Source organism: Sinocyclocheilus rhinocerous, unplaced genomic scaffold, assembly GCF_001515625.1.
Source record: "Sinocyclocheilus rhinocerous isolate Xijiao unplaced genomic scaffold, SAMN03320098_v1.1 scaffold2213, whole genome shotgun sequence".
NCBI classification, from domain to species: domain Eukaryota; kingdom Metazoa; phylum Chordata; class Actinopteri; order Cypriniformes; family Cyprinidae; genus Sinocyclocheilus; species Sinocyclocheilus rhinocerous.
In genome coordinates, this window is record NW_015634046.1 from 113,674 (window position 1) to 140,235 (window position 26,562).

The window sequence follows — 26,562 nt, forward strand, 5'->3', positions numbered from 1 at the left end:
GCTTGTTTCCTTCATTTCTGCTCTTACATTCACACACTCAAGAATAATGCAGACTTGAATCGTTTTCACACCAAAAACAACACAAATGAAATCTCTTCTCAAGGAGAGCATCGTTTAAAAAGCATTAAAAGGACATTTTTGGAACTCGACAGGCAAATATCTGTTATTGTGGATTGATTGAATTGTGCTTTCAGATTCTTCATATGATGTTTATTTGCGTTAGACCTGTTATCCATCATTAGGATCGATTCTCGTGAATGCATGAGCTGATCAAACGTGTGTGCTTTGGATAAAAGCCTCGACCAGATGCATGAAATGGTTTGTATAATTCTCTTTGACAGAAAGAGCGACTGCGAAAGAAAGAAGCCGGCGTTTCGTCCAGCTGAGGACGTGAAGAGCATTTCATCATCAGACACAGGCCTAAAAGTGTTTGGAAACCCTTCCGATCACCACATTTTCCTTCTGCCAAAATGAAGCACTTCTACACTCCTCCTCAGCGGTGAAGCCTATGCAATATCCTGCGTTTACGTGCAACTCATATCCATCCATTTGATGTGAGAAAACTACTGAATCATATCATTATTACAACCCTACAGTGAGTGTGTGTAAACAAGCCCTGTTTATTCACAGAATGAAGGATTCATTGAGGAACAGACTAGAATATTATAATATTATTTCCCTGTTGGTTCATGTGTAATGAATTCCGTCACTTATCCAGTTATCTCAGGCCCGGATGTTATTATTACAACTCTATTACAGTGTCAGATTTTATTGACCTTTTTTAATTTGTACATTTATTAGGTGCAATAAATGTTTTGAACATCAGCGTCTGCGAAAGGAGAAACCCGAAGAGAAAATGTCTTGTGATTTCTTGCATAAATCACATTTGATTTGTTTCATTTTGAAATGCCTAAGAGACAACAAAAGTGATAATGCTTTTGACTCACACTTAATAGTTCTGGCAATGCGATGTTAATTGAAACTTGCTACAATGTTAACAATGTTAAAACTACTTGCGGAGATGTCTTATTTATTAACTGGTCAGTGTTGGATTTTCACAGACTTCATGAACGTATCGTCTTGCAGATCTGTAATGATCTGGAACGGGAGTTTCTATTGTTTAATGAAGTTTCTCAAAGCGCCTGCAGTTCCTGCGTTTAACGAGCGTTAAAAAGCTGGTAAGTTCAGCGTGGATGCGGTCCAGCTCAGTGCATAAGACACGCGGCGTGAAATTGATTTCTGTGCTAATTTATGAAGCGTTTCATTTGTCAGAGAGAGAGAGACACCAGGGGTCAAAATGTTTCACCTTTTTATTCACACGATCTTCCCACAGGCTTCATACAAGCACTGCGTCTACATTACACACAACATCTGTACAAAATGTGTGATCATTCGCTCGTCACAGCTAAACTGATCATCTTTAAATAGACGAATAGCATGAAGAAACTCACAGCAGAAGCATGAAGAACAGTGTCTCGTTCGGTCACATTAAATAGAGCCGTTCCACATAGTGGAAACTATCAGTCCTTAAACGCTCTCAATTCTAGATTTGGAGATGAATGAAGGCATCTGTCACCATTACACCACAGAGTTGCTCTGGAAGATCTTTAGCGTACGAGTAGTTGATTAACAATATGTGCATGCATGTTTTCTCAACAGCAAGATGCAATACCTTAAACAATAAATTGAAAGTATTAGGATTTTTACCAGTGAAATCAATGAAATGAGTGCCATTGACCATTTGACATGTTTTGTCTATTTTTAACCATTTATAGGTGATTTTTTGGTGTTCCTGCAACTGAACTTAGTTTGTAAAAGTACAAATACTTCATGCATCCCTTAATTAATGAGCTCAGAAAAAGGCGAGTTTAATAAACATAAAATAATATTTAAATCTGGTTTGAAACAATAGTTTTAAATGAAAAATTCTATTTTTATGGACTACCCACATTCACTACTAGTCAACATTTGCATTAGAATTTTTGTTAAAGTATTATGAGTTATGAATACAAAATAATTTCTGTGACCAGTCAAAATTAAGTAAATGAGTGTCATTGAACTTTTGACGTTTTTTTTTCTTTTTTAACTGGTTCTCTAATTCTGTAGTGAAACTTTGTTTATAAAAGTACAAATACTTCATGCATCTCTCAATTAATGAGCTCAAAAAACTCATAAAAGAATATTTACATGTTTAAAACACTAGTTTTAGATTAAATATGACACTTTTTATGTCAGCTACCCACATGCACTACTATTTAAAATTTGTATTAGAATGAATGAATACAAAATCATTCCTGTGACCAATCAAATCAATGTAAACAAGTGTCATTGATCATTTGACTTTTTTTTTTTTACCATTTTAGGTCTTTTTTCCAGCAGTTTATACATTTATAGGCTAAATACTGCATGCAGCTCTCAATTAATGGTCTCAAAAAACTGCATGTTTAATAATCATACAAAAATATTTAAATGCTGTGTAAAGCAAGAGTTTTAGATTAAGTATGACACTTTTTTTGTGAACAACCCACATGCACTGCTAGTCAAAATGTTTAGGTGCATTCTGGTGCATTTATTTTTTTACAGGAGTTCAATAATGTTTATAGAAGCATGCATCTCTCAGTTAATGAGCTCATAAAACTGCATGTTTAATAATCATTAACAAATACAACAAACTCTAGTTTTAGATTAAATGCAGTGCTAGTCAAATTTTTTAGGTGCATTCTGACCATTTTTAACCATCTTTAGATTTAGTTTTTTTTATTTTATTGGAGTTCAATAATCCCGCAGTCAAACTTCGTTTACAGAAGTACAAATACCTCATGCATCTCTCAATTAATGAGCTCATAAAACTGCATGAAAAAAAATCTTAGAAAGTAATTTAAAACTCCAGTTTTAGATAAAAAATGACACTTTCCGTGTCAACTACTCACATGCACTGCTACTCGAAATTTGTAGGTGCATTCTGACCATTTTTGGCCATAATTAAATTTTTTCATTAATCCTGCAGCTAAACTTCGTTCTATAAATAATGCATGCATCTCTCAATTAACGAGCTCATAAAACTGCATGTTTAATAATCATTCAAAAAATCTTTTAAAGATTAGATTTTGCACGACTACTCAAAATGTGGACACTGATGCCAGAAAATGGGTTTGCAGACAAATCTAAACGGTGCTGGTGTTTCTGTAGTGTGTAATGCTGACAGACGCGTCTCTTCCAGCAGTCCAGTTCTAGTCCAGCTCGATGGAGACGCAGCGGCACTGTTTGACGCGCTGCACGCGCTTCTTCCGCGTCGGCGGCTGCTGGTCGGGGCAGCTGAGGGTGAAGGTCATGGTGGTGAAGCGCTTGGGTTTGCAGAACGAGCAGGACTGGAACGCACCCTCCTCTCTGCGCACGTGTCTGGGGATGTAGAAGGAGTTGCACTGTCCGTAGCAGAAGCGGTTGATGATGGTGCGGCTGACGCAGCCCTCCTCGTGGATGGTCTGTTTGAGCGGCTGCGTCTTGCACCAGTCGCGCTTCAGGTAGCGGCGCTCGGTGACATGCAGCGCCTCCTGGCTCGACTCCAGAACCTCCTCCGAGCCGCGGCTCCTGCCTCTGGAGCCCGGGGCCGCCTGCTGCTGCTGCTGCTGGTCCGACTCGTTCGGGTTGTTCTTGTCCGGGTGAGGAATCGCGCCTCGGTTCCGCTTGGATTCGGCGGGACTCGAGAGAAGAAGAACCCAGATGAAGAGCACTGCGAACGCCATCCGAGCGGAGGACACTGCATGGCGAGAGAAAATATTCAAGGTAACACTTTATTTTAAAATGTCCTTGTTACATGTTACATGCACTTACTATTACAATAAGGATAAATGATGCATAATTACATGCAACCCTAACCCTATAGTAAGCACATGTACTGGTAGACTTAAATGTATAATTAGGCTACACTGTAACAAGGACACCTTAAAATAAAGTGTAACCACATTCACAAACAGCTTCCTGTTAACTGATGAAAACGGTTTTTTTTTAAGTTCTAAAAACGTTTAGAACGTTCAAACATTTCTCACATTATGACGCTATAGTTTAGAAAATGGTAATAAAATATGAGAAGAACTCAGTTAAACTGAATAAACTGTGATAATGTTAGATAACTTTGATAGAAAGCTATGTAATGCATTCGGTTGAATAGCTGTCAGCTGTTACATTTAATACACAATTAGATAAAACCAATTTAGCTCAACTAATTACCAAGCAATGCTTCTCATTCTGTTCAGTCTGTGGTGTAAAAAGATCACATTAGCAATTAAAGAAAAACACTTCAGAAACACATGCTCGGCTCAAAGTGTCTGAATCATTTTTTGCTCCCAAATTTGACTGATAGTCCACTGTATGAAGAGTTTTTGGGTGTAATATTTCACAGTTTACTTTATTTTGCTCTCCTCACTTACATAACTTAACTATAGTGTCCTGCACCCACTAGTAAAACATATCTGCTGTCTGAATAATTGTTGGTTTGAGTGTATGAACGGTAATGGAACGTTCCATTTGATCATTCTGCATACATTATGGGAATGTTACTTTTGAATGTGAAAACTTAGTGTTCTTTTGCTGTAAATTCTTGCAGAGTTCTGTGATGGTCACCAATTTATCCAATACTGACCGGCTGGATAATGCTATAAAATTCATTTATATTTTCATTTGAGATATCTATATATAAAATATAGGAACTTTATATAGCTATATTTATATGTAGCCTAATAATAGTCAAATTCATATATTCATTATTAATAATAATAATAATAATATAGGCTATATAAAATCATTACATATTAAAACCTCAAAAAACATTTACAGAAAAAATAGAATTTTGAAGATTTTTTCATATATATATATAGGTCAGTTTACGGATCTTGTTAATATTTCAACACTGATTTCTAAGTACTTTGCTAAAAAAAAAACAATGTTGAAACAACAAATGACAATATTTCAACCACATTTCAACATTTAAGGTAGGTTTATGGAAATCATTCAGTGATTAAATATAAGCCTAGGCTATGGTCTGGATCATTATTACTCAGGGAACATCAGAGAAAATCATGATACATGATCAAATAACCATGTCTCAAACTCACAAACATTCTTAGTTTTTATGTTTAGACAATTATTAAACCTGAATAACAGCAGAATTGTTTAAGACACATGTATTTTATTCAAGAATGAGTCGTGCGGAATCTAGTCATGTTTGGAGAATCATCCGTGAGATCTTCAGTACACCGTCCAGCTGGACATTTGTGCTGATATTAAACATAAAAACCATCGTGACAGTATAATATAGTTCCTGTAGCTCAAACAGTAGAGCACTGGAGTAGCAACGCTAAGGTCATGGGTTCGATTCCCAGGGAAAGCATGAACTGATCACATCCATCGCTTTGGATCAAATCATCTGACCAATGCAGAAATGTGCAGAAATAAGAAACAGACACCTGCTCCAGACACAGGTTCAGGGATGAGTGAAGTGTGAAGATCTCTCACCTGTGAGCGTCGAGGAGCTTCTAGAGGAGATCTGCGTGAGGAGAGGAGCTGCGATCTGTCCCATAGACACACACACACACACTGAGAGTCTGCTGCTGAAATGAGCACTGCATCTCCACGCTCTCAGACACACTGCTGGAGAATCAGAGCTGTCCGGCCCCTCTCTCTCTCACGCACACACACACACACACACACACACTCAGAGGAGGGCTCTATCTGTCTGTCTGTACTGACTCCTGCTGCTGGAGATCTCATCAAGGACCTCAGGCCCTTCGATCATATGAAACAATATGTCATTTATGGATGGAAATTAATCTTTATGATGGTTCATGTTGGTGAAGAAGAGCTGCTGTTCATCAACTAAATATTGATGATGGGTTTGTGCATATAGGCAGCCTGAGATATGAACTGTGCAAATATATAAATAAATTCCTAATAATATATATATACACACACACACACACACACACTCTCTCGCTCTCACACACACACACACACTCTCTCTCTCTCACACACACACACACTGCCATTAAAAGGTTTTGGATAAGTAAAATTTTAAATGCTTTTTAAAGAATTCTCTTCATTTATTTGATCAAAAATACAGTAAAAACAGTAATATTGTGAAATATCGCAATTTAAAATAACGTTTTTCTATTTTAATATTTTAATAGGCTACAATTTAAAATTGTTTTCTATGTGAATTTATTGCAAAATAGAATTAACTGCTGTGATCAAAGCCGAATTTTTATCAGTCATTACTCCAGCCTTCAGTGTCACGTGATCCTTCAGAAATCATTATAATATACAGATTTTTGCTGCTTTATATTATTTTGGAACATGTGATAGTACTTTTTCCTCTTAAACATAATTGTGTAGGCATGTTGGTTTCATACATATCTGAAAACATTCAAACAATTTTCTACAAACAGCTACGATTTAATGACTTAAAAATATAAAAATACTGAGTAGCCTACATTGCACATTTCTATTATTTATTTTATTTATTTATGAAAAAAAAATTTTTTTTCGAACTTATGTTTAAAAGTAAAATCTTTGAGTAATGATAATCAAGTCGTTTTATTTAACCTGAACAAAACCGTCTTATCGCAAATCTCACCGGCGTCGCGTTTTTAAACGCGTCGCGGTCAGTCACGTGACACGCGAAACGTCCAAAAGGCGCCAATTTTGAAATGAACTCGAGCGCGAATGTTTCACAGCAACGGCTGCTTTAGTTTAACACACAACTAACATTTACTAAAAGAATACATCATATGAGTCATATTAACAGTTTATATGACTCTTTTATTGTACTTTATTGTCAACGGTTCCGTCCACTTTGCGACTGGGACGTTTTTCCTCGCAGAAGAACGACATGAGGGTGAGTAAACGACAGAATCTGTATTTCTGTATAAACTAATCCTTTAAGGAAGAAATAAGCTGCTATTAATTTGTTTCACTTTCTAGCAACACATCTGCTCTTGTTTGATTGATTCGGACCCATTAATTCAGTTCATAATTGTTTAGAGTTGGTGTGTTAGTGTCAGTTTATTCTCAGCATGTGTTTCTCGTTTATTCTCTTTCTGGCTACAAAACAACTGACCACAAATATGAACGTATTGTCGTTTATAAAACACACCACAACATTGGTTTCTGCCAGATATAACGTACATGATCCATGTACAAGAATCTAATAAGCTCTCCTGTCCTGAGCTGTTTTAGTTTGTGTTTTTCTCAAGGCCAAATTCCTTCCAAACGCTTCTTAATGGCGATGAAAGCATTAAATTGTGGTCCATTACACACTAGTGGATGTGTTTGGATCTGTATAGACCTGTCTTCAGGGAAAATGAGCCCAGAAATCACGATTTTTCTCAATCAGAGCAGCTTGATTGTGTTGCACGTCAGTTTGACCCATACTTGATTTTCAAACTGCTTGAAATACAGGTTAAACCTTTTATTTCATCTTGAAATTTGGTGGATGTTTTTAATTTAGGGTTATGAATAAGCATGCAAAGTTTCGACACGTATATGTGTTTTGGAAAGGCTGTACACAAATTGACTTTTGTGTTGGGGTCAAATTGTCCCCCATTGGTTTCCATGCAATTTGCCAAAAACCAACACTCTGAAAAACACTAAAGAATCAGGTAAGAAACAGAAACCCTTTATTTTAGTTTGTCAGACACTAAAATATGAAACGCATGAGAACTTATTAAATTTAAGACTCCAGGTGTACTCGAAATTGAAGACTTGTCTTCTGAATCATCCAAGAACAATTCAGTTTCTTTATTTAGTTGAATTTCACAGTCAAAAAAATCAGTTTTTGGTTGTTAGTTTTTTCTAAAAATCTGTTACAGTATTAAAAATAAGTCCGAAACCCATTTCACCCTTACAAGGGTTTGAGAAAAAGACATAACACAAAGGCAGGGAAAGTACAAATAGCAATAAATACTACTTTCACCAAGTATAAATAATATTAGATAATATTTATACTAGTCACTATAATATTTAAAGTAGTTATGACAAAATATCTGTTTTCTTGCGTTGGTACAGCTAGTTTTGAACATTAAAATATGTGGGTCAAATTAACCCCTAGCACAATGGAAAATAAGACAAATAAATGGGAATTAAGTTTCTCACATATTTTATAATTTTTTTAGTCTTTGACAAGCTATAATAGAGGTTTTCTGTTTTATTTATTGTTTCTATTTAATCTTTAAATCTTTCTGTTCTTCATTGTGTCGATGTTTATGGCAAATTGCATGAAAACCAAAGGGGGTCAGTTTAGCCCCAATGCAAAAGGGATGTATTACGGATGATTAATCATCCACAACCACAAAACTAGGACACATGATAGGAGATTTTATGAAAATATTGATCATAAGCGTTTATGCTGATAGAATAGTTTACATTTATCCATTAACTTGAGATTTGACCTCTCGTTCGTGCCAAAATATTGCATTGGTTTCCAGGAGTTTTATCAAATCAGCTTCAAACTGTAATAAACATTTTGAAGTCAAGTTTACTTTTAGCCCCAACTATCTTTTTGCTGTGTATTGTTTGGCAGTAAAACCATTCAAATAGTGTGATGTAAGACCAATGAACTTTAATACCGAATCTTGGCCCTGTAGAACAAAGTGCGCCACCAAGTGGTGAAGAAAGGAACTTCAAAACATCAGAAAAAGAGTTTAGTTTGACCACTTCATGTACAAAAGCAGACCAACATCTTCATAAATGAGTGAAAAATAACAACAGCATTGAGGATAATCGCATAAGACCATAATACTGCTTAACATAACATACATTTCCTTGAGTTACACCATGAACGTTGTCTTTCAGTCCTTTTGAATGAAAATCAAGCTTTTGCATAAAACATAAATAACAGTAAATAAGACACTTCCCAAATCCAACCTTTTCTGATCTAATTTACAAACATCCATTTTCACTCTAAATACACTCATGAACTATTCTTGCATAAACATCACTCTTCACACTTTCACGGACTCGTCTTTTCACTTACAGCAAAACTAATAGATAACCGAGCATATTCTAAAATTATGGATTTCAAATTCGTGACCTCAAATCACATTGGGTTTGCTTCTCGTTTGACGTTCAAACCAAAGCGACCCTGAAATCCAATCCATATGCTGAAACAAATTTAGCAATTTTCTCATAATGTAAAAATATCACTCACCTGTAAAACGATCAAAGCCCACCTTCGCGAAATAAATTAAGACCCCTGAATGCAAGAGTTCAAAAACATCTGCAGAAGAAAGTTTAAAGTTATGGCGACTTATATATCAATGGGTTTCATCGCTGACAGCAGCCTTCCCTCCATAAGAGGGTTTTTAGGTGAACCTCTATAGCGACTGGTATCGTTTTCAGACACTTGAAGCAGGACAGACTTGGGACGCTCATTTGCTGCATTCTTATTGGCCGAAAGCATGTCACACTTTGTCTTTGGTGCTTTATTGGTGACGTCCTCCAGCGCTTTGACAGCTGCTTTCTTTTGAGGAACTGGAGGTTTGGGTTTCGAGGACGTTTGCAAACCACTCTCTAAACTTACAGCCTTTATCCGACTGGCGGCGCACCAACCCATCCTTGTGTCCTTCCGGCCTCCGATCAAAGAGTTTATCCTTCTGACGGACTGTCGGACCGGCGTGCGCTGGAACTTCAGAGGAGAGCGGAGCGCTTTGGCGTTGGGTGAATTCAGTGTCATCATGTTGAACAGTTTAATCTGGTCGGCAACTCTCATTCGGCGCGTTTCAGTGGCTCCAGGATGGTTCTGTGGCATCTCCGCTTGATCTTGAGGACCGTCGGTCTTATCTGTTAATAAAGACTCTTTGAGCTCGCTCGGCAGGGACGTATTGGCATTCGTTTGCGTTGTTGCATACGGAGTTGATTGAACTCTGTTGGACGTCTCCAATCTGAAAGCCACAGGACTTCGGATGTCTAAAGCGTCGATCAGTTGACTGCAGTCTCCAGTGGCCTCTTTTAGGAAAGCCCTGCTTTCATTTTCAAGACAAAGAGACCCGTCAGGGCTGGTCTCCACAAACTGTGTCGATCCGCTGTCAAACAGAGCACTGTCTATATGTAGAGGTGACAAAGGAACGATCTCGATTTGACCGAACGTCACATTGTGATCATCCGATTCGCTGGATTCGGACATCGATTTGTGTGAGGTTTCCGAAGGCAAACCCACGTCAGATTTTGCGCCTGGGCTGTCTTGCGGTTCGTCGTGGTTCTGCCGTTTAACGATGCTGTGAAGGTCAGTGCCAGATTCGCCGAAAGCTTGCTTGATTTTCAGTAGCGTGGGTCCAGTGTGAGAGCGTTCTTCGCTGAATGAATCCAAGGTGATGCGGTCACTGAAAGCGCAACAGAGGCGCTTGGGAATGCTGACCATCGCAGGTTTGCTCACGATGATGGTTGGCTCGGAGCGGTAGCTGCTCTTCAGACAGATGCTTACGGGAGTCTCCGAGAAGGAATCCCGTGGGAAGGTCAGGCCGACGTCAGGAGTGTCTCCGCTCCACGAGCTCCTGTGGTCTGTAGAATCACACTGCGGGGTCAGCAGGTTATCCTCGGATTTACTGATGAACTTGGAGCCTGTGAAGCAAACGTGGACAATATAACAATATTCTCACAGAAAACACAAAATAGACACATCTATGTTTTTGAAAAGTCTCTTCTGCTCATCAGTGCTGCATTTATTTGATCAAAAATACATTAATAAATAGTGAAATATTATTATAATTTAAAACAGCTGTTTTCTATGTGAATGTGTTAAACTGTAATTTATTTCTGTGATGCGCAGCTGTATTTTCAGCATCATTACTGCAGTCTTCAGTGTCACATGATCTTCAGAAATCATTCTAATATGCTGATTTGCTGCTCAAGAAACATTTCTGATTATTATCAATGTTGAAAACGGTTGTACTGCACAATATTTTTGTGGAAATTGTTACACTACCATTCAAACATTTGGTAAAAGATAAAAAAAGAAAGAAATAAGACATTAAATTGATCAAAAGTGCAAGTAAACAGCACAACATCGAAAATAATCAGAAATGTTTCTTGAGCAGCAAATCAGCATATTAACTACATTTTAAATTGTAATGATACTGCACAGCATTACTGTTATTTATTGTATTGTTGATTAAATAAATGCATATTTGGTGAGCACAGAGATTTCCTTTAAAAACATGAACAAAATCTTAATTATTCCAAACTTTTGACTCATAGTGTAGAAGAAATAAAGTATGAGAAATCAAATAGTCAACAGCTTTAAGGTCAACATGAAAAGGCAAAAGGCAGCGCATTTTCTACTTCTGTAATCTGATGAATTTCCAAATAAAACTAGATAATTAGAAATAAAAAAAATAGACTTGCATGTAATTTTATCCATGTGCAATTAAACGGATGGTCGGAAGTGACTCTGTACAAGTGGACATGACATCCATCGAAACAATTTTATTTTGGATGACATTAATCATTCATAAGGTCAGAAGTGTCCATTTAAGTAAATACGGTCAATTTTGATTTAATGTTGACAAAAAAAAAAAAAAAAAAAAAAAAAAAAAAAACAACCCAATTTAAAAAAATTAAAACTATTTCTGAAAAGCACAGTATTAGTTGGGCTTTCATTGATGGTCCTTGAGCTTGAGCTAATCTGACTGGATGGGTACTCTTATGTAACATAAGTAAAAGCAAACCAATTTCAGAATATGTATTCTTAATGCAACATTACAGGCTCAAATACAAGTTCTGTCCAGCATCGGTGGCCTTATGATAATGACCACACAATATCACTAGCTTATAATGGACAATTCAAGCGGCAGACGTTGTACATTTGCCCCACAGACTTCCACTGTAAATGCATAACTGTATTTAACCTGGAATATTCCTGCAGGCAAAACCGCTGTTTTCAAAGCTTAAAATTAACCAAGCGTGTAGCAAAGTTTAAGGAATGTCATAAAATCCCAAAAGCGTGTCAATAACAATACTGACCTCTCGAGGGGCTCATGTTCAAAACAGCCGGACTGAGCTCCTTGGTGAAGTGAAACCCAGAACAGCTCTCTTGTGTCGCTAGGCGCCAACCTATGACCTCTGACCCCTTTGGCCCCAGTTGTGAATGTGTAATGACGTTCTGTTGAAATAGAGGCAGCTGCTTTTTACTCTCAGTGGTTTGTGATGGTTTGAGTCATGTCAGTGTTGAATTAAGACAGAAGAAATACCGATAGTAAAAGTGTTTCTGGTCAATCGTCTTTTTTATTTGAGCATATATACATGCATAAAATAATGACCATGTCAGTAATGGCAAGGAATGACCCAAAACCACAAGGATACATTTTAATTAGGAAAATAAAAACTGTTATAATAATATTAATATTTGGTTTTTATAAAAAATAATAGATATTTGCTCTTGTAAAGTCACAATGTTACAACATTGGACAACATGTGCAAGTCAATGAGAACACAATGATTAGAACAAACACATCACATTACATCAATTATCTTAGTGTCATAAAATTAACAAGTGTAAAAATGTAATTTTCTTGATTGCTGAAAGCACCATTTCCAGCAGCAGCACTAAAGCCATTTTAATATATACCCAGCGACTTAACACTGCTTTTGTGCTCCAGGGTCACACATCAAGAGTTTTTTGCTATTGCAGCAGTTAGGTCCAGGATATGCAATAATGATTGGCGAAACATTCATGCATTTAAGGGTTAAGGGTTAGTTAACTAATAGTCACTTCAAATGCAGATGAGAATAATAAAGTGCGTCGTACCTGCTCACGCTGCGGTCTCTCAGTCGTCTGCTCTTCCTCCTGGCAGAGCTGCAGGACAGACGAGTGCGTCTGCCCACAGAAGACAGTAAACCGCTGTGAGACGAGTCCAGAGCTCCTGCTGCGCTGTGTGCTGAGAGACCATGCCAACAGATGATCACACAGAACCGCCCAAGAACACGCCACACAAGAGTCCTGGAGCTACAGCAGGGCATAAACCTCACCTGATCCGGGTGTAGATGCTCCTCCAAACAAAGTGTTCGGGAACAGCTCCAGCCCCAGGTTCTTCTTGATGGACCTGCGTTTCTTGCTGGAGAACCCATAACTCTGTGCTGACTCCAGAGGAAGTTTACGCTTGGAGTTCGGAGTCATGATGACAGGAGTGGCTATGGAGAAAACTGAGGGAAAACACTTTCATTTACTCAGAAGAACGAGAGTTTTTGTTAAAAGACGTTTCACTTTATTGTTCTGTAGTTTGGAATAATTAAGATTTTTATAGCAGAAGAGACTTCTTTCAAAAAAAAAAAAACAGTAAGAAATTGTAATTATTCCAAACTGTTGACCAGTAGTGTAAATACTCCGACTACAGATTCAACACAAAAGGAAAAGCTAAATTAAACAGAGAAGCCATTTTCAAAGCAAAAGGTTCAGAACGACAAAGAAAGCTTTGAGTGACCGACTGAGAATCGAGCAGAAATGATTTAAAAGTAGAGGAAACATTCTTACAAGCTCTGAAAGAGAAATATCAAGCTGTATGTTATCAACGGCGTCACAATAAAGCGAGAACAAGCTGAGACCCATCTACATGATGCATGAAAGCAGACACAGACAAAGCCATCTTAAACTCAATAATTAAGAAACTTTCAAGACGGCACGTGTTCATTACATGTAGGACGCGAAGAGTGGTCTACATGCAGTGAAGTCTGATGAGAACATTCACCCACCTGCTCCATCAGACTGAGGGGTATTTGTTGGGGTTCTACTAGTTTTAAACCTATTCAGAGCTCCATTTACCATGTCTGGAATACAAAACAAACCCATTTAACTAATTATATGCCTTCGAATCATTATTAACCGTATCCACCTTCCTTCAAACCAGTCATGTGATGTGATTTCCCATGGACATGTTATGACTTTAGACATGGTTCTTACCTCCTAAACTGCGTCTGTTGCTCTTCTTCAGGTCTGAGTGAGCGTTACTTTCTTCTAGAGACAGAGACGATGGAGAAAACGCTCCAGCATCACAACCCAACATGGCTGGAACCTTCTCCAGCAGGAACTGAGGAACCACACCTTTAAACAACGACCCATAACAGCTCTGTGAGGTGGGTTAGCTTTAATGAGAATTCCTCCCATGGTCACTATTAGCCGATTCAAATGTACATTTGTGAATGCATACGAAACATATCAATGCTTCAATCCCATTTCATATTCGTGAAACTTGAAAAAAACAATTCTGCTGATTTTATGATGCTGAGTTCAGAAATATCCCTATATAATAATAATAATAAAAATTACATCATGTACAGTTTTTCACAAAATAAGAATGAAGATTTTTCAAATCATATGTATCAGCTTTACAGTGCTTAACAATATGTGACCCTGCAGCACAAAAGCAGTGTTAAGTCGCTGGGGTATATTTGTAGCAATAGCCAACAATACATTGTATGGGTCAAAATTATTCATTATTAAATTAATTATTAAAATTATTATTTCTCTTTTATGCCAAAAATCATTACTATATTCAGTAAAGATTGTTCCATGAAGATATTTTGTAAATGTCCTACCGTAAATATATCAAAACGTAATGTTTGATTAGTAATATGCATTGCTAAGAACTTCATTTGGACAACTTTAAAGATGATTTTCTCAATATTTGGATTTTTTTTGCACCCTCAGATTCCAGATATTTAAATAGTTGTATCTCAGCCAAATATTGTCCTATCATAACAAACCACACATCAATGGAAATCTATTTATTCAGCTTTCAGATGGTGTATAAATCCCAATTTCGAGAAATTGACGCTTATGACTGATTTTGTGCTCCAGGGTCACAAATATCCAAAGCAGTCAAAAGTTTAGGTTTTAATGTTAAAACGAAATATTCAAAATGTCAGGATTAGGCATAAAATAATGTCTTCAGAATCATTCATACATGTAAAAAAAAACGAGCTGAGAATTGATCAAATAGTAATAGTGGTGTTTTTCTGCTGATTAACGAAGAATAAAATACTTCACCGCACAAATGCTTATCGAAAGCAAAAATGCTACAAAATGAATCTGATTTCATGAGAAAGTGTGCTGTGAAAAAGCAAAACAGACACTATTTTTGGAATCAGCAGCTCAAAATTAGTGAGAAACCTGGATTTCATTCAGCAGATATGATGCAGGGCTGTGATGCATTCACATCAGGTTTCCCAAACTGAGGTTGACGAGATGAAGAAAAGCTATTAATCTATTAAATTGTAAAATAACAAAAAATGTTTCAAATTAAGAAGTTAAAATGGAACAATCGAAACTTTGTTTACCTGCATGTGACTATTAATCAACACCAGAAAACAATGCAACGAGTTTAATCATAAAAAAAGGGTTGTGTAATTATTTGAAATATTAACTTTAAATCGCAGGGGACTTCAAGTAAATATCCACTATTTTGTAAGATGTTCAGCTGCTAAAAAAAGTTTGGGAATGCCTGATTGAATTGATTGACTACTTTACAGATTAATCAGATGATAGACAGACAATAGTCCTCTCCCTAACATGCTTTAAAAACGAATGTTTTAATAATGTAATTATATGGAAGGCACACATACCCAGGTGCGGAGCGTTATCTATGAGACACTGCACAGCCGCTGCCTGATGCTTGAGTCTCTTCTCTGTGCTGCTGCTCATTTTGTCTCCGCCGTCTCCACAGTGAAAGAGATTGGGTGCGAAGATGACCGAGAGGTTACTGCTGTCCATCTTATTCTCAGCACATCTGAAATAACGGAGCAATACACACACTTTACATGTGGCGCTTAACACAAAAGAGCTTTTCTGCTATTCAGAGGGAAGCCAGCAATTTGCATAACAAGAGATTCGAGACAAACAGAGACATTGCTGCATTTGTCGTCGTACCGCTGGGAGACGGTCTTCAGGAAACTGAAGAAGTAACGCAGTGTGTTTAAATTCCTGTCGGGCAGCACGCAGGACAGCAGGACCGTGGCCGAGGTCCTCTCCTCATCCGTGGGCAGCTCCTGGGCCTTCAGGAAAGCACTGTGCAGGTCAGAGGTCAGAACCGGCTCGGGAAGCTCCCGGAAAAACTGCTTCAGAAGTCCAGCGACGTCCAGCGGGAGAGCAGTGGACAGACAGTCCTCGCCCTGGTCCAGTTTGGCCTACAGGATCAAAACAATACCGTCGCTGTTAAATAATGCCACCAGTGAGAACCGATCCGGTGAACCGAAGCGGAGAGCACTCACCCTGAGGCTCTTGACCCGCACGACGGAGCCTGACTTTCTGAAGAGGCCCTCTGTGTCCAAATGCTCCAGGAGGCTCGTACAAACATCTGCTATAAAGCTGACAGAGATGGAGACACATTAACACTACATAACAAGCAGGGCCAATAAATAACAAAGTATAAAACATAATAAAATACAAGGAAATATAGGACAAATACATCAAATATAAAATTAATCACATAAGAATTAATATAAAATAAACAAAATACAATCTAAAATAATACAATATATAGCAAAAATAATAATAATAATAATAAAATAAAAAGTAATAAAATGTAAGGAAATATAGGGCAAATATAAAAAGTGGGGACAACATGGGACGAATATAATTAAGTGCAAGTATGTATAATAAAAAAAATTATTTAAAATGTAAAAATTTAAAGAAAATATAGAGCAAATAAACAAATCTAAAATAATAATAAAACTAAAATACTAATGAAACAGTGAAATAATGGGGCAAAAACAACAACACGGCAAATACATAAAAATATAAGGCAAATAAATATCAAATAATAAAATAAAACAATAATATAGGGCAAATAAATGAATAAATTATGAATTATATTCATTTGCTCTTTAATAAAATAATAATCAAAAATAAGGATATATAGGTCAAATAAAGTTAAATAATAGTAAGTTGAAACAAAGGGCCAGTATATAAAATATGAAATTAAATAGAGCAAATAAATATAAAATATAGGGAATAATAATAATATAGGGTAAATGTGTCCAAAGCATCAGGCAAAATATTTATACAGTTTGTTATAAATGATTTTATGAGGCAGATGTTTTGTTCGTTCATATTTTGCTGATTTCAGGTTTCCTTTTAGTACACATCTAAACGCTTAACCACATTCCAGAGATCTTCTGCACTCCTAGAGCTGTGCTGCACACATCTTCACTTCGAGAATCAATCATGCATGTGTCCATCAGCTGGCATTTAAACCCATTCACACCAAAGCAACTGCTGTGGGGTCTATACATAGTTCAGTAGCTGATAAATGGTGCCGTTTAGACTTGTTTTGGTCTCAAATCAACCAGGGCACTCTTTCTTTGTTTTTGGTTGATTTTGATTGTTTTACATATATTAAAAGGCATCTGTATGCAAGGAATTGTCTTACCAGGGCACGTCTCCGTAGTCTAGCACATGACAGTGTGGCAGACCTTCAAGAGCAACCCCAAACACCCTCACCTAGAAAGACAAGAGAGATCTGATCAGGTGAAAAGAACATGAACAAGAGAAGCTCAAGAAACACAAATTACTCTCATAAGACCAGAATCAAACTGATTGTGTGCAGTAACCGTTGCTGTAATTAATCACATTTCCTTCTGTGATTTTACAGCCAATAAACCAGGCCTATTATAGAATAGGTGTTTTGTTCTGTAATGTCTAATGTGTTCATGCTAAAATGTGTTTTGTGATTTTTTTTTTATAGATTTGGTGTGACTTGATAGATTCTGAACAGATCAATACATGAAACTGACTCAAACATGCAACAAAAATAATGAATGAATATTGAGCATTAATCATAAAACACAGCGATATAGCTGCAGGTATCTCAATAATTAGTGATCTGCCTTTCTACACAGCATTTTGAGGTTTGTATATGCCTCTTTATTAATGAATGTGACAAATATACAGCATTTTGTGAATCGCAGCTGAACTATGTTACCCAAAAAGTTGCTATGCTGTCTACATAGTAAGCTCACTAACATTTGAGACACCGCCGTAACGTTAGAGTGACAGAACGAGCAGCATTTCCATTATAAAATCAATATTTCATGATGTTTTATGTACTCACCGTGTTCGCCGATGTCTGTTTGTTTCTGTTTTTATTCCAGTTTTTGATTTTTATTCCATAAACCGAGCGAAGATGCTGAACGACAGCCAGACGAACCACATTTCTCTCCAAAACCTTCATTATTACGGATAAGAACGGCTCGATATGAGCGGTACTAAGCTAAAAGGTGCTTTAGGTTTAAAAACAAGCGAAATAAAGGTTCTGGATGTGTTAAACACACGAACTCTGACGGCTAAGTTACGTTAGCTTATTTTTCTTCAGAGTTCCGCGCGACACATTTCAATAAAAACAACCGCTCAAAGTCACCAAACTCCTCTCATATTTCGTTTCCCGCCTCTGCTGCGCTTAAACCTCATTTTATATAATGAAAACGCGCCTTTAAAGTCTAAATATCGCCGTATAACCCAGTGTTTGCTTCAGTCCGTCCGCTTTATCTCCCGTCTTCACAACAACGGCAGCTCGGAAAAAAAGACGTTCAAATTTCGCCCTGCGTACGTCACGCACGCGTTCCCTGCACTCTGATTGGGTCGCGATGAGTCACGTGAGGGCTGGACACGCCCCGTCCTCTGCGTGACACGCGTGATTGATGGCGCAGCAGATGCTCGCGTGTTAAAGCGACACTCATGCGCGTTTGTTTCTGCAACATAATATCACGCATTTCTTGAACAACAGAGCCATGCCCAACAAGTCAGCACTAGTGCTGGGTACATATTAGTGCCATATGTTTCCGATGATCTGGTGATTGAAACATAGCTTACTTTTACAAAGGTTACATTTGTACATATACCATATTTGACCAATCAGATAGTCATTGTACCAGTTGTTGTTTGTTTGTTTTCCCTGTTTTTTCTTGTTTTACTTGTACCATTTTTTTTATTTGTTTAGTAAACAGGGACATTGTGCATTAATAAAACATTTCTGTAAATGTACCAGAATTAGCCAAAGGCTATTTTCATCCATAGCCCCTGGACAGAATGTTACAAGTTTTGCATTTAGTAATTTACATGATACTTAAAGAATATCACGGTTCTACCACAGTATCCTCCAGTTTCACAGACAAGTCTTAAGCCTAGTCCCGGACTAAAATGCATGTCTGGGCTGTTTTAACTGAAAGATCTTGTACGGACTGATCTTAAAATATGTCCGCTTTGTTGTTTTGTCTCAAGATGCACATCAGTAGTGTTTTTATCTAAGGCATGTTTATAAAAGTTACTTAAATGTCCTAAGTGATCTATGGCCTAATCCGGGTTTAGTCTAAGCCCTGTCTGTAAAACCAGGCCAATATTTCCCAAAAAATAGAATAAAATATATATAGAAGCCCACGGAAAAGGTAATTGCAGATTTTTATCTGACCTTTTTCTTGAAAGTCTTGCATGTTTTTTCCCTCTCAAAATTCCTTTTTGTAGTTTCCATCGACTAAAAACTAAAAACGAAATTACTTTTTATCTCACAATTGAGGCTTTTCATCTGTGCTTGTTTTATATCTCACAATTCTGAGTTTATATCTCTCAATTATTTATTTATGTATTTATTTTAGCTATACTTTTATTTTTCAGAATTGCAAAAAAAATATATTAATCTTTTTTTTTTTTTTTATAATTTATTCTGTGGTGGAAACAAGCTTCCATACACTGTATACCTCTGTATTTATTTTATTTTTATTTTTTGCATTATTTAATCTAATGCATTTTGGGTTGATGCAGTCATGCGAGTGATCACTCAATACACTGTTCTCTGTTATCAGTTATCTGTTTTTATTACAACATTACATGTATATACAGTAAAAGAGACGGTACAAATGTACGGCTGAGACTGAGACACTGTTATTGGTTTAGAAGCACTTCCTGTGGACAATGGAAGGACCGGCCTCATCGTACTCCTGCTTGGTGATCCACATCTGCTGGAAGGTGGACAGAGAAGCCAGGATGGAGCCGCCGATCCAGACGGAGTACTTACGCTCGGGAGGAGCAATGATCTACAGAGAGACCAGAGAGTGTCTTAAACGCTGAGTAATACGGCTCTAACATGTTACAACAGCTGCAACTGTTACTACATTTTAAAAGAAATCGGTGACACTTTACAACAAGGTTCCATTAGTTAACATGAACTAAGAATGAAAATACTTCTAAAGCGTTTGTTAATCTTGGTTCACGTTAATTTCAACATTTACTAATACACGGTGAAGCATTGATTTTTTTTTTTCAAAAGATGTAAATAAAACAAAGATTATTGGATTATGTTTCAGATTGCATTTTTTTTTAGTTCAATGTGTTACTTGCCATTTCTTTGTAACTAATAGTGAAATTGACTTGCACTTTCTGAGTGAAAATTGTTTCTATACAACAATTTCTTCAGTGCACATTGTTAAAATCAAAAGTTGCATCTGGTAATATTTAACATGGAACTGAGCTGGAATGAACAGTTGCATTTGTATTAAGTAACAAATGTATTGCTGTTTGTTAAACATAATAGGACCTTATGGTAAAGTGTTACCAAGAAATGTAATTACTTATTTATCTATACAAATGTGCAATTTAAACTGTATACACTACATTGAATCAAAATTGATTAGAAGTAAAAAAATATTTACATTAATGCATTTGGCATGCATTGCATTATAGGTTTGATCAGTTCATGCATTCACGGGAATCGAACCCATGACCTTTTCTGTTCGAGTTGCATCGTTGAATGCATGTCTGCTGCATCTCACCTTGATCTTCATGGTGCTGGGTGCCAGAGCAGTGATCTCCTTCTGCATGCGGTCAGCAATACCAGGGTACATGGTGGTACCACCGGACAAGACGTTGTTGGCGTACAGATCCTTACGGATGTCGATGTCGCACTTCATGATGCTGTTGTAGGCGGTCTCGTGGATACCAGCGGACTCCATACCTGAGAGGTGAGGCGTTCAGTCAACAACACTGATCAGTACATGTCAATGAAAGACCATCCGAGCGAGACTCACCGATGAAGGAAGGCTGGAAGAGGGTCTCGGGGCAGCGGAAGCGCTCGTTACCGATGGTGATCACCTGACCGTCGGGCAGCTCGTAGCTCTTCTCCAGGGAGGAGGAGGAGGCGGCGGTGGCCATCTCGTTCTCGAAGTCCAGAGCCACATAGCAGAGCTTCTCCTTGATGTCGCGCACGATCTCACGCTCAGCTGAGGAGAGGCAAGGGTCGCGCGTTAACTCCTGCTATTTCGCACCTGTTCTCCCGTGCAGACTATACCGCCACTCACCGGTTGTCACGAAAGAGTAGCCTCTCTCGGTCAGGATCTTCATGAGGTAGTCAGTCAGATCGCGACCGGCCAGATCCAGACGCATGATGGCGTGGGGCAGAGCGTAACCCTCGTAGACGGGGACGTTGTGGGTCACACCGTCACCGGCGTCCAGCACGATACCTGCGGAGGACAGCGCGGGTAAATGAACAATAATCGTGACAACAGCAGTCAACCTGCCAGCTGCTAATCTTACACAATGCAGACTGCATCGACGCGTGTAATTGTTGTATCATAGACAATACACAGCAACCGTGGTCCAAAAAACTAAAGCAAATGCAGTTTCATAAATAATAAAGCCCTAGTGATAAATACAGTATATAACCCATGCCAAATAAACAAACAAACTTAAAAGGAAGTGAAAAAAAAAACACAAAACGATTTCAATCTATAATGATTTGTTAACTAAAACTAAAACTATAAAAAATTTTTTTACTTGATATAAAAAAATGCTTTTGGGCTGGCCGATAAAACAATGACGCTAATTGTCGCGATATAACTTTTATCAATAAAATGATAAAAAGAGTTCGATAAATGTTTGATGTAATGTTTATGCACGAAAAGCGGAACGAAACAGCACTGTTAAAAAAATCTGCATTTGAACTCGAAAGAAATAAAGACTTGAAATTTTCGCGATAATTATCGGTATTGATGTGTGACTGATATGAAAAGTTTTATTGTGATCTTTTTTTTTTTTGGGGCCATATCGCCTAGTTTGTTGCCAAGGCAACAAGATTCACCATTTTCGTTTTGAAGAGCTAAAATAACGAAAACCTAAATAAAAATTCTATAGACATTAAAAACCTATTAAAATTGACAAAAAGACACAGGCAAATTACTAAAACTTTAACTGAAATGAAAATGGAAAATTAAAAATTAAAACAAATTCAAGATATTTAAAAACAAAACTAATAAAAATGACAAAACACACAACTAAATTACTAAAACTTTAACTAAAATTTAAAAAAATAAAATAAAAACATATTCAAAGTATTAATAAAAGCGATAATGGTATATGATAATAATTGTTATATGATTCCAGCGTATCACAAAATTAATGAAATAAAAAAAGCGGTGTTTTCACATATGATGCCCCTGCAGGACATCACAGGGAATTACAATGAAACACAATCTGATTTTAGCTCTTAAAGCAAGAAACTATTCCAATGCGAATTTTTTTTTAAAGATTTTACATTTAACATTCAAATTAGATTCTACTGGATTTAAGAATGAAGTTTCTACAGTTTACAGCTTATTGCATTTATAGCATAGCATTATTGCATTAATTGCGTAATTGCATGATCCAAAATATGCATTTGTTTTAACTATAATATTGATTTGGCTCTTTATTATAAGAGAATGTGTGTTAAAAGCACTCACCAGTGGTACGTCCGGAGGCGTACAGGGACAGCACAGCCTGGATGGCCACATACATGGCAGGGACGTTGAAGGTCTCAAACATGATCTGCAAGAGCAAAGCAGGCGAGTGTCATGAAGCAGTCTGACTCTGTCTCTGAGAAACCATCAGACTCTTCATCCGTACCTGAGTCATCTTCTCCCTGTTGGCCTTGGGGTTGAGAGGGGCCTCGGTGAGCAGGGTTGGGTGCTCCTCAGGGGCCACACGCAGCTCATTGTAGAAGGTGTGGTGCCAGATCTGAACAGCACAGATGACTGTGTTAATCACAATGCCAGATGCATGCATTTAACTATAGAATTAGACTGTGAAAATCGCACCTTCTGCAATGCAAGATGCATGCATTTAACTATAGAATTAGACTAAAAATCGCACCTTCTTCAATGTGAGATGCATGCATTTAACTCACCTTCTTCAGTGCGAGATGCATGCATTTAACTATAGAATTAGAAATTAGACAAAAAATCGCACCTTGTCCAATGCGAGATGCATGCATTTAACTATAGAATTAGACTAAAAATCGCACCTTCTCCAATGCGAGATGCATGCATTTAACTAGAATTAGACTAAAAATCGCACCTTCTTCAATGCGAGATGCATGCATTTAACTATAGAATTAGACTAAAAATCGCACCTTGTCCAATGCGAGATGCATGCATTTAACTAGAATTAGACAAAAAATTGCACCTTCTCCAATGCAAGATGCATGCATTTAACTATAAGATTAGACTGTGAAAATCGCACCTTCTCCATATCGTCCCAGTTTGTGATGATGCCGTGCTCAATGGGGTACTTCAGGGTCAAGATACCTCTCTTGCTCTGAGCCTCATCACCTACGTAGCTGTCCTTCTGACCCATACCCACCATCACACCCTAATGGAGAGAGAAGCGCGATTAGTGACCCTTCCAGGAGAGGATTTCCTCTCTAATGATTGTTCTGCAGCTGTGTTCGCACCTGGTGACGGGGTCTGCCAACAATAGAGGGGAAGACAGCACGGGGAGCGTCATCTCCGGCAAATCCAGCCTTAACCAAGCCAGAGCCGTTGTCGCACACAAGGGCGGTAGTCTCCTCGTCGTCGCACATGGTTGGTTTTCTGGTTGGTCTGTGAAGGAAACGTCACACCACGGTCAGAGACCAAAAGTACTGATAAACACGGTTTCTACACTGAGTTTACATCCTGATGCCGAGTGCATAAAACCACCTAGACTAGTCTTAAATGTTAGTTGTCTAATTGGTTTCTTTTCTGAAGTCAGGTGCATAAAAATTGGTCTAATTTGAATCCAAAAAATGAGACAGATTAAGGCTAACTGCTGTTTGGTCAAAGATCGTTCTTTAGTTACTTGAAATAAAATATTAAAATAATTTACTTCAGCTAGTTGCCAGAGTACCAAACTAACTAAAACTGAAAAAAAATTTTTTTTTTTTAAAACAAAACAAATAAAAATTATAAAAACGCACAACAAAATGTAACAATTTTAACTAAAATGAAAATGGAGAGCATAAAAAAACTAATAAAAATGCATCAAAATGACTAAAATAACTAAAAATGAAAACGTAAAATAAAAATGTAAACAAATTCAAAATATTACAAAAAACTAATAAAAATGACAAAAACGTGCAACAAAATTACTAAAACATTAAAATGAAAACGAGTTAAAATATATTTAAAAAACGGACAAAAACACATCAAAATTAATGAAACTAACTAAAATGAAACAGAAAACATAAGAAGGAATTAAATATATATATATAAAAAATAAAAATTTACTAAAACTTTAACTGACGCTAAAAAATATAAAAATAAATGACTAGTTCTTTGCGCAGCTGGATCCGGTTCTAATGCGTTTAGCAGATGCTTTTATCCAAACGTTTTTACACTTTAGTCACCTAAATGTAATTACGCAAACCATTCGTGTTAGAAACTCACCTAAATCACATATTTATTCGGTATGAATTGTCTGCAGCTTAGATAAAATCTTAAATAATAATAGACTAGCGCGATCAGCGACACGTGTTAGTTCTCCGCGCTCTGCCCATGAAGGGTTAGTGAAATCATATCTCCTCGTGGCAGCTCAAGACTTCCAGCCGGATTCACTAAAGCCAAAGAAAGGCTAGAGTTTGACTGGAGGACAGACGCTCTATTTAGGGCTCGAGGAGTCCTCTGCTCGCAGCTGTCAGGCTTCATTCATGCCGCTCTGATGCTTCAAGAACAACGCCTTTAAATCTAGTGTTTACTTGCGAATCACACACTAATCTGAGATGATCTGCTCCGCCAAAAGAGTAATCGTCAAAACTGTTCTCCAGAAGCAAAGTCTTAACTGTTACGACTCAAAGCTCAGACTCAAAAGACCTAAAGAGATTTCAGATGCAGCAGCTTCTCCGGTTGTTCGCAGGACTCACCAAGTTGTTATCACAAGACTGATGCTTCCACTGGGACAGAGAGACAAGGTGAGGAGCCGCTTTAAATAAGACCGGCTCCCGGGGCCCGGGGCGGAGCATCGGGTTCACACAAGCCCAAATAAGAGCAGGCGAGAAAAAATAAAAACCAGAAAATAACCCTCTCCACCCATGAACCTGATCTCTGGGTGGAGTGGGCCTCCCTAAAATTAAGAAAGGCTTCCTTAGAAATAGCGTGCTGAGCGCCAGTCATCCACAGCTCGAATCTTTAAGAGGTCTGGGTTAAATGCCATATAAAATGGCATATTTGAATATTTATTTGAAATCAAATAGTGTTTATAATTTACACCACCCAGCACTTTTTGCATAATTCATGCAATGATTATTTAAATAACAAATTATAATGTGCATATATATTACTTTTTATAACGTATATTATAAAATATGTTTTTATTATTTTAAATATATACTTATACTATATATATATACTTTTTATATTTAGTGTTCATCTGCTTTTATCTTTTCTTTTATGCAATTAAAAATATTATTTTCATAAAGTATATTATAAAGTATATTTTTATTATATACTTTTTTATATTATAAAGTATATTTTTTATTATATACTTTTTAATATATATATTAAATTTTTTTTTATATATATAAATATAGTGTTCCTCTGCTTTTATTGGATCTTTTTAATGTAATTAAAAATATACTTTTCATAAAGTATATTAAAAAGCATATATATTTTATTATAATATATATACTTTTTATATTTTTTACTACTTGGATGAAAGGTTCTAGCATGCATTACCACTGTTGGAATGTGTTTTAAACAATTAGACATACGTTCATCTGTTTGTAGGGTATAATTAAGATACGGCACATAATCATGTCTTAATTTATCCCCCCAATTTTCAAATCATTTGCATAAATTCCTCACAAATCTTCTTCACTCTGGCTGGTTTTTGCCACAGTTGTGTCAGGCTTTACGAGGCTATAATCAGCACTCTCTTGATATAATTCTGATTATTCAGCTTTTTCACGAACACAGGCTTGCCTAAAGATGTCCACCAACCGTAACCAGGGTTTGCTGGCTCTCGTTTTAGTAACGTCTTAGAGGCTCCTCGCTCTCTCCAGGATGAATACTGTATATGTCAATGGGCCAGTGTGCTGGCATGTGTGCTCGAACCCTAAATGTGCTTAACAGCTGAGGGGTAACTCTCTCCCCCGTGCCGCGCTCTGATTGGCCGGGATGTAGTAGTAGCTGCGCTCTGATTGGCTTAGCTGTCTCCTTTTAGGGTCACAGTTCTCATCAGGTGTTATGAACGTGAGGCCGGTCGAGCGTCTGTCCCATTGGTGTGATTCATAAGAGCACCCCATTAGG

The 26,562-nt window shown here is 37.3% G+C and overlaps 4 protein-coding genes across 4 annotated transcripts in view; 1 reads left to right on the forward strand and 3 right to left on the reverse strand.

The window, feature by feature from the left end:
- LOC107745359 (formin-1) overlaps window positions 1–843 on the forward strand; it is a 95,654-nt gene extending 94,811 nt beyond the window's left edge. The window contains exon 20 of the mRNA XM_016559231.1: window positions 342–843. Within this exon, the coding sequence (XP_016414717.1) occupies window positions 342–386 (45 nt within the window). The 3' untranslated portion in view covers window positions 387–843. The remainder of the gene's footprint in view (window positions 1–341) is intronic.
- Window positions 844–2,910: 2,067 nt separating this feature from the next.
- On the reverse strand, window positions 2,911–5,579 carry LOC107745352 (gremlin-1-like). The gene is made up of 2 exons (XM_016559223.1): window positions 5,512–5,579; window positions 2,911–3,757 (listed from the first exon to the last, which is right to left on the reverse strand). The coding sequence occupies exons 1-2, from the start codon at window positions 5,573–5,575 to the stop codon at window positions 3,231–3,233; spliced, it is 591 nt and encodes a 196-aa protein (XP_016414709.1). The 5' UTR covers window positions 5,576–5,579; the 3' UTR covers window positions 2,911–3,230.
- A 3,069-nt stretch (window positions 5,580–8,648) lies between these two features.
- Window positions 8,649–18,633, reverse strand: arhgap11a (Rho GTPase activating protein 11A). Its single transcript, XM_016559232.1, has 11 exons — window positions 18,090–18,633; window positions 17,409–17,479; window positions 16,249–16,345; window positions 15,908–16,164; window positions 15,604–15,767; window positions 13,943–14,083; window positions 13,735–13,809; window positions 13,015–13,188; window positions 12,794–12,923; window positions 12,010–12,176; window positions 8,649–10,608 (listed from the first exon to the last, which is right to left on the reverse strand). The coding sequence occupies exons 1-11, from the start codon at window positions 18,207–18,209 to the stop codon at window positions 9,299–9,301; spliced, it is 2,706 nt and encodes a 901-aa protein (XP_016414718.1). The 5' UTR covers window positions 18,210–18,633; the 3' UTR covers window positions 8,649–9,298.
- Window positions 18,634–19,822: 1,189 nt separating this feature from the next.
- Window positions 19,823–25,208, reverse strand: LOC107745353 (actin, alpha skeletal muscle). The gene is made up of 9 exons (XM_016559224.1): window positions 25,179–25,208; window positions 23,733–23,880; window positions 23,522–23,650; window positions 22,907–23,017; window positions 22,744–22,828; window positions 21,325–21,486; window positions 21,055–21,246; window positions 20,800–20,981; window positions 19,823–20,064 (listed from the first exon to the last, which is right to left on the reverse strand). The coding sequence occupies exons 2-9, from the start codon at window positions 23,859–23,861 to the stop codon at window positions 19,921–19,923; spliced, it is 1,134 nt and encodes a 377-aa protein (XP_016414710.1). The 5' UTR covers window positions 23,862–23,880; window positions 25,179–25,208; the 3' UTR covers window positions 19,823–19,920.
- Between the last annotated feature and the right edge of the window lie 1,354 nt (window positions 25,209–26,562).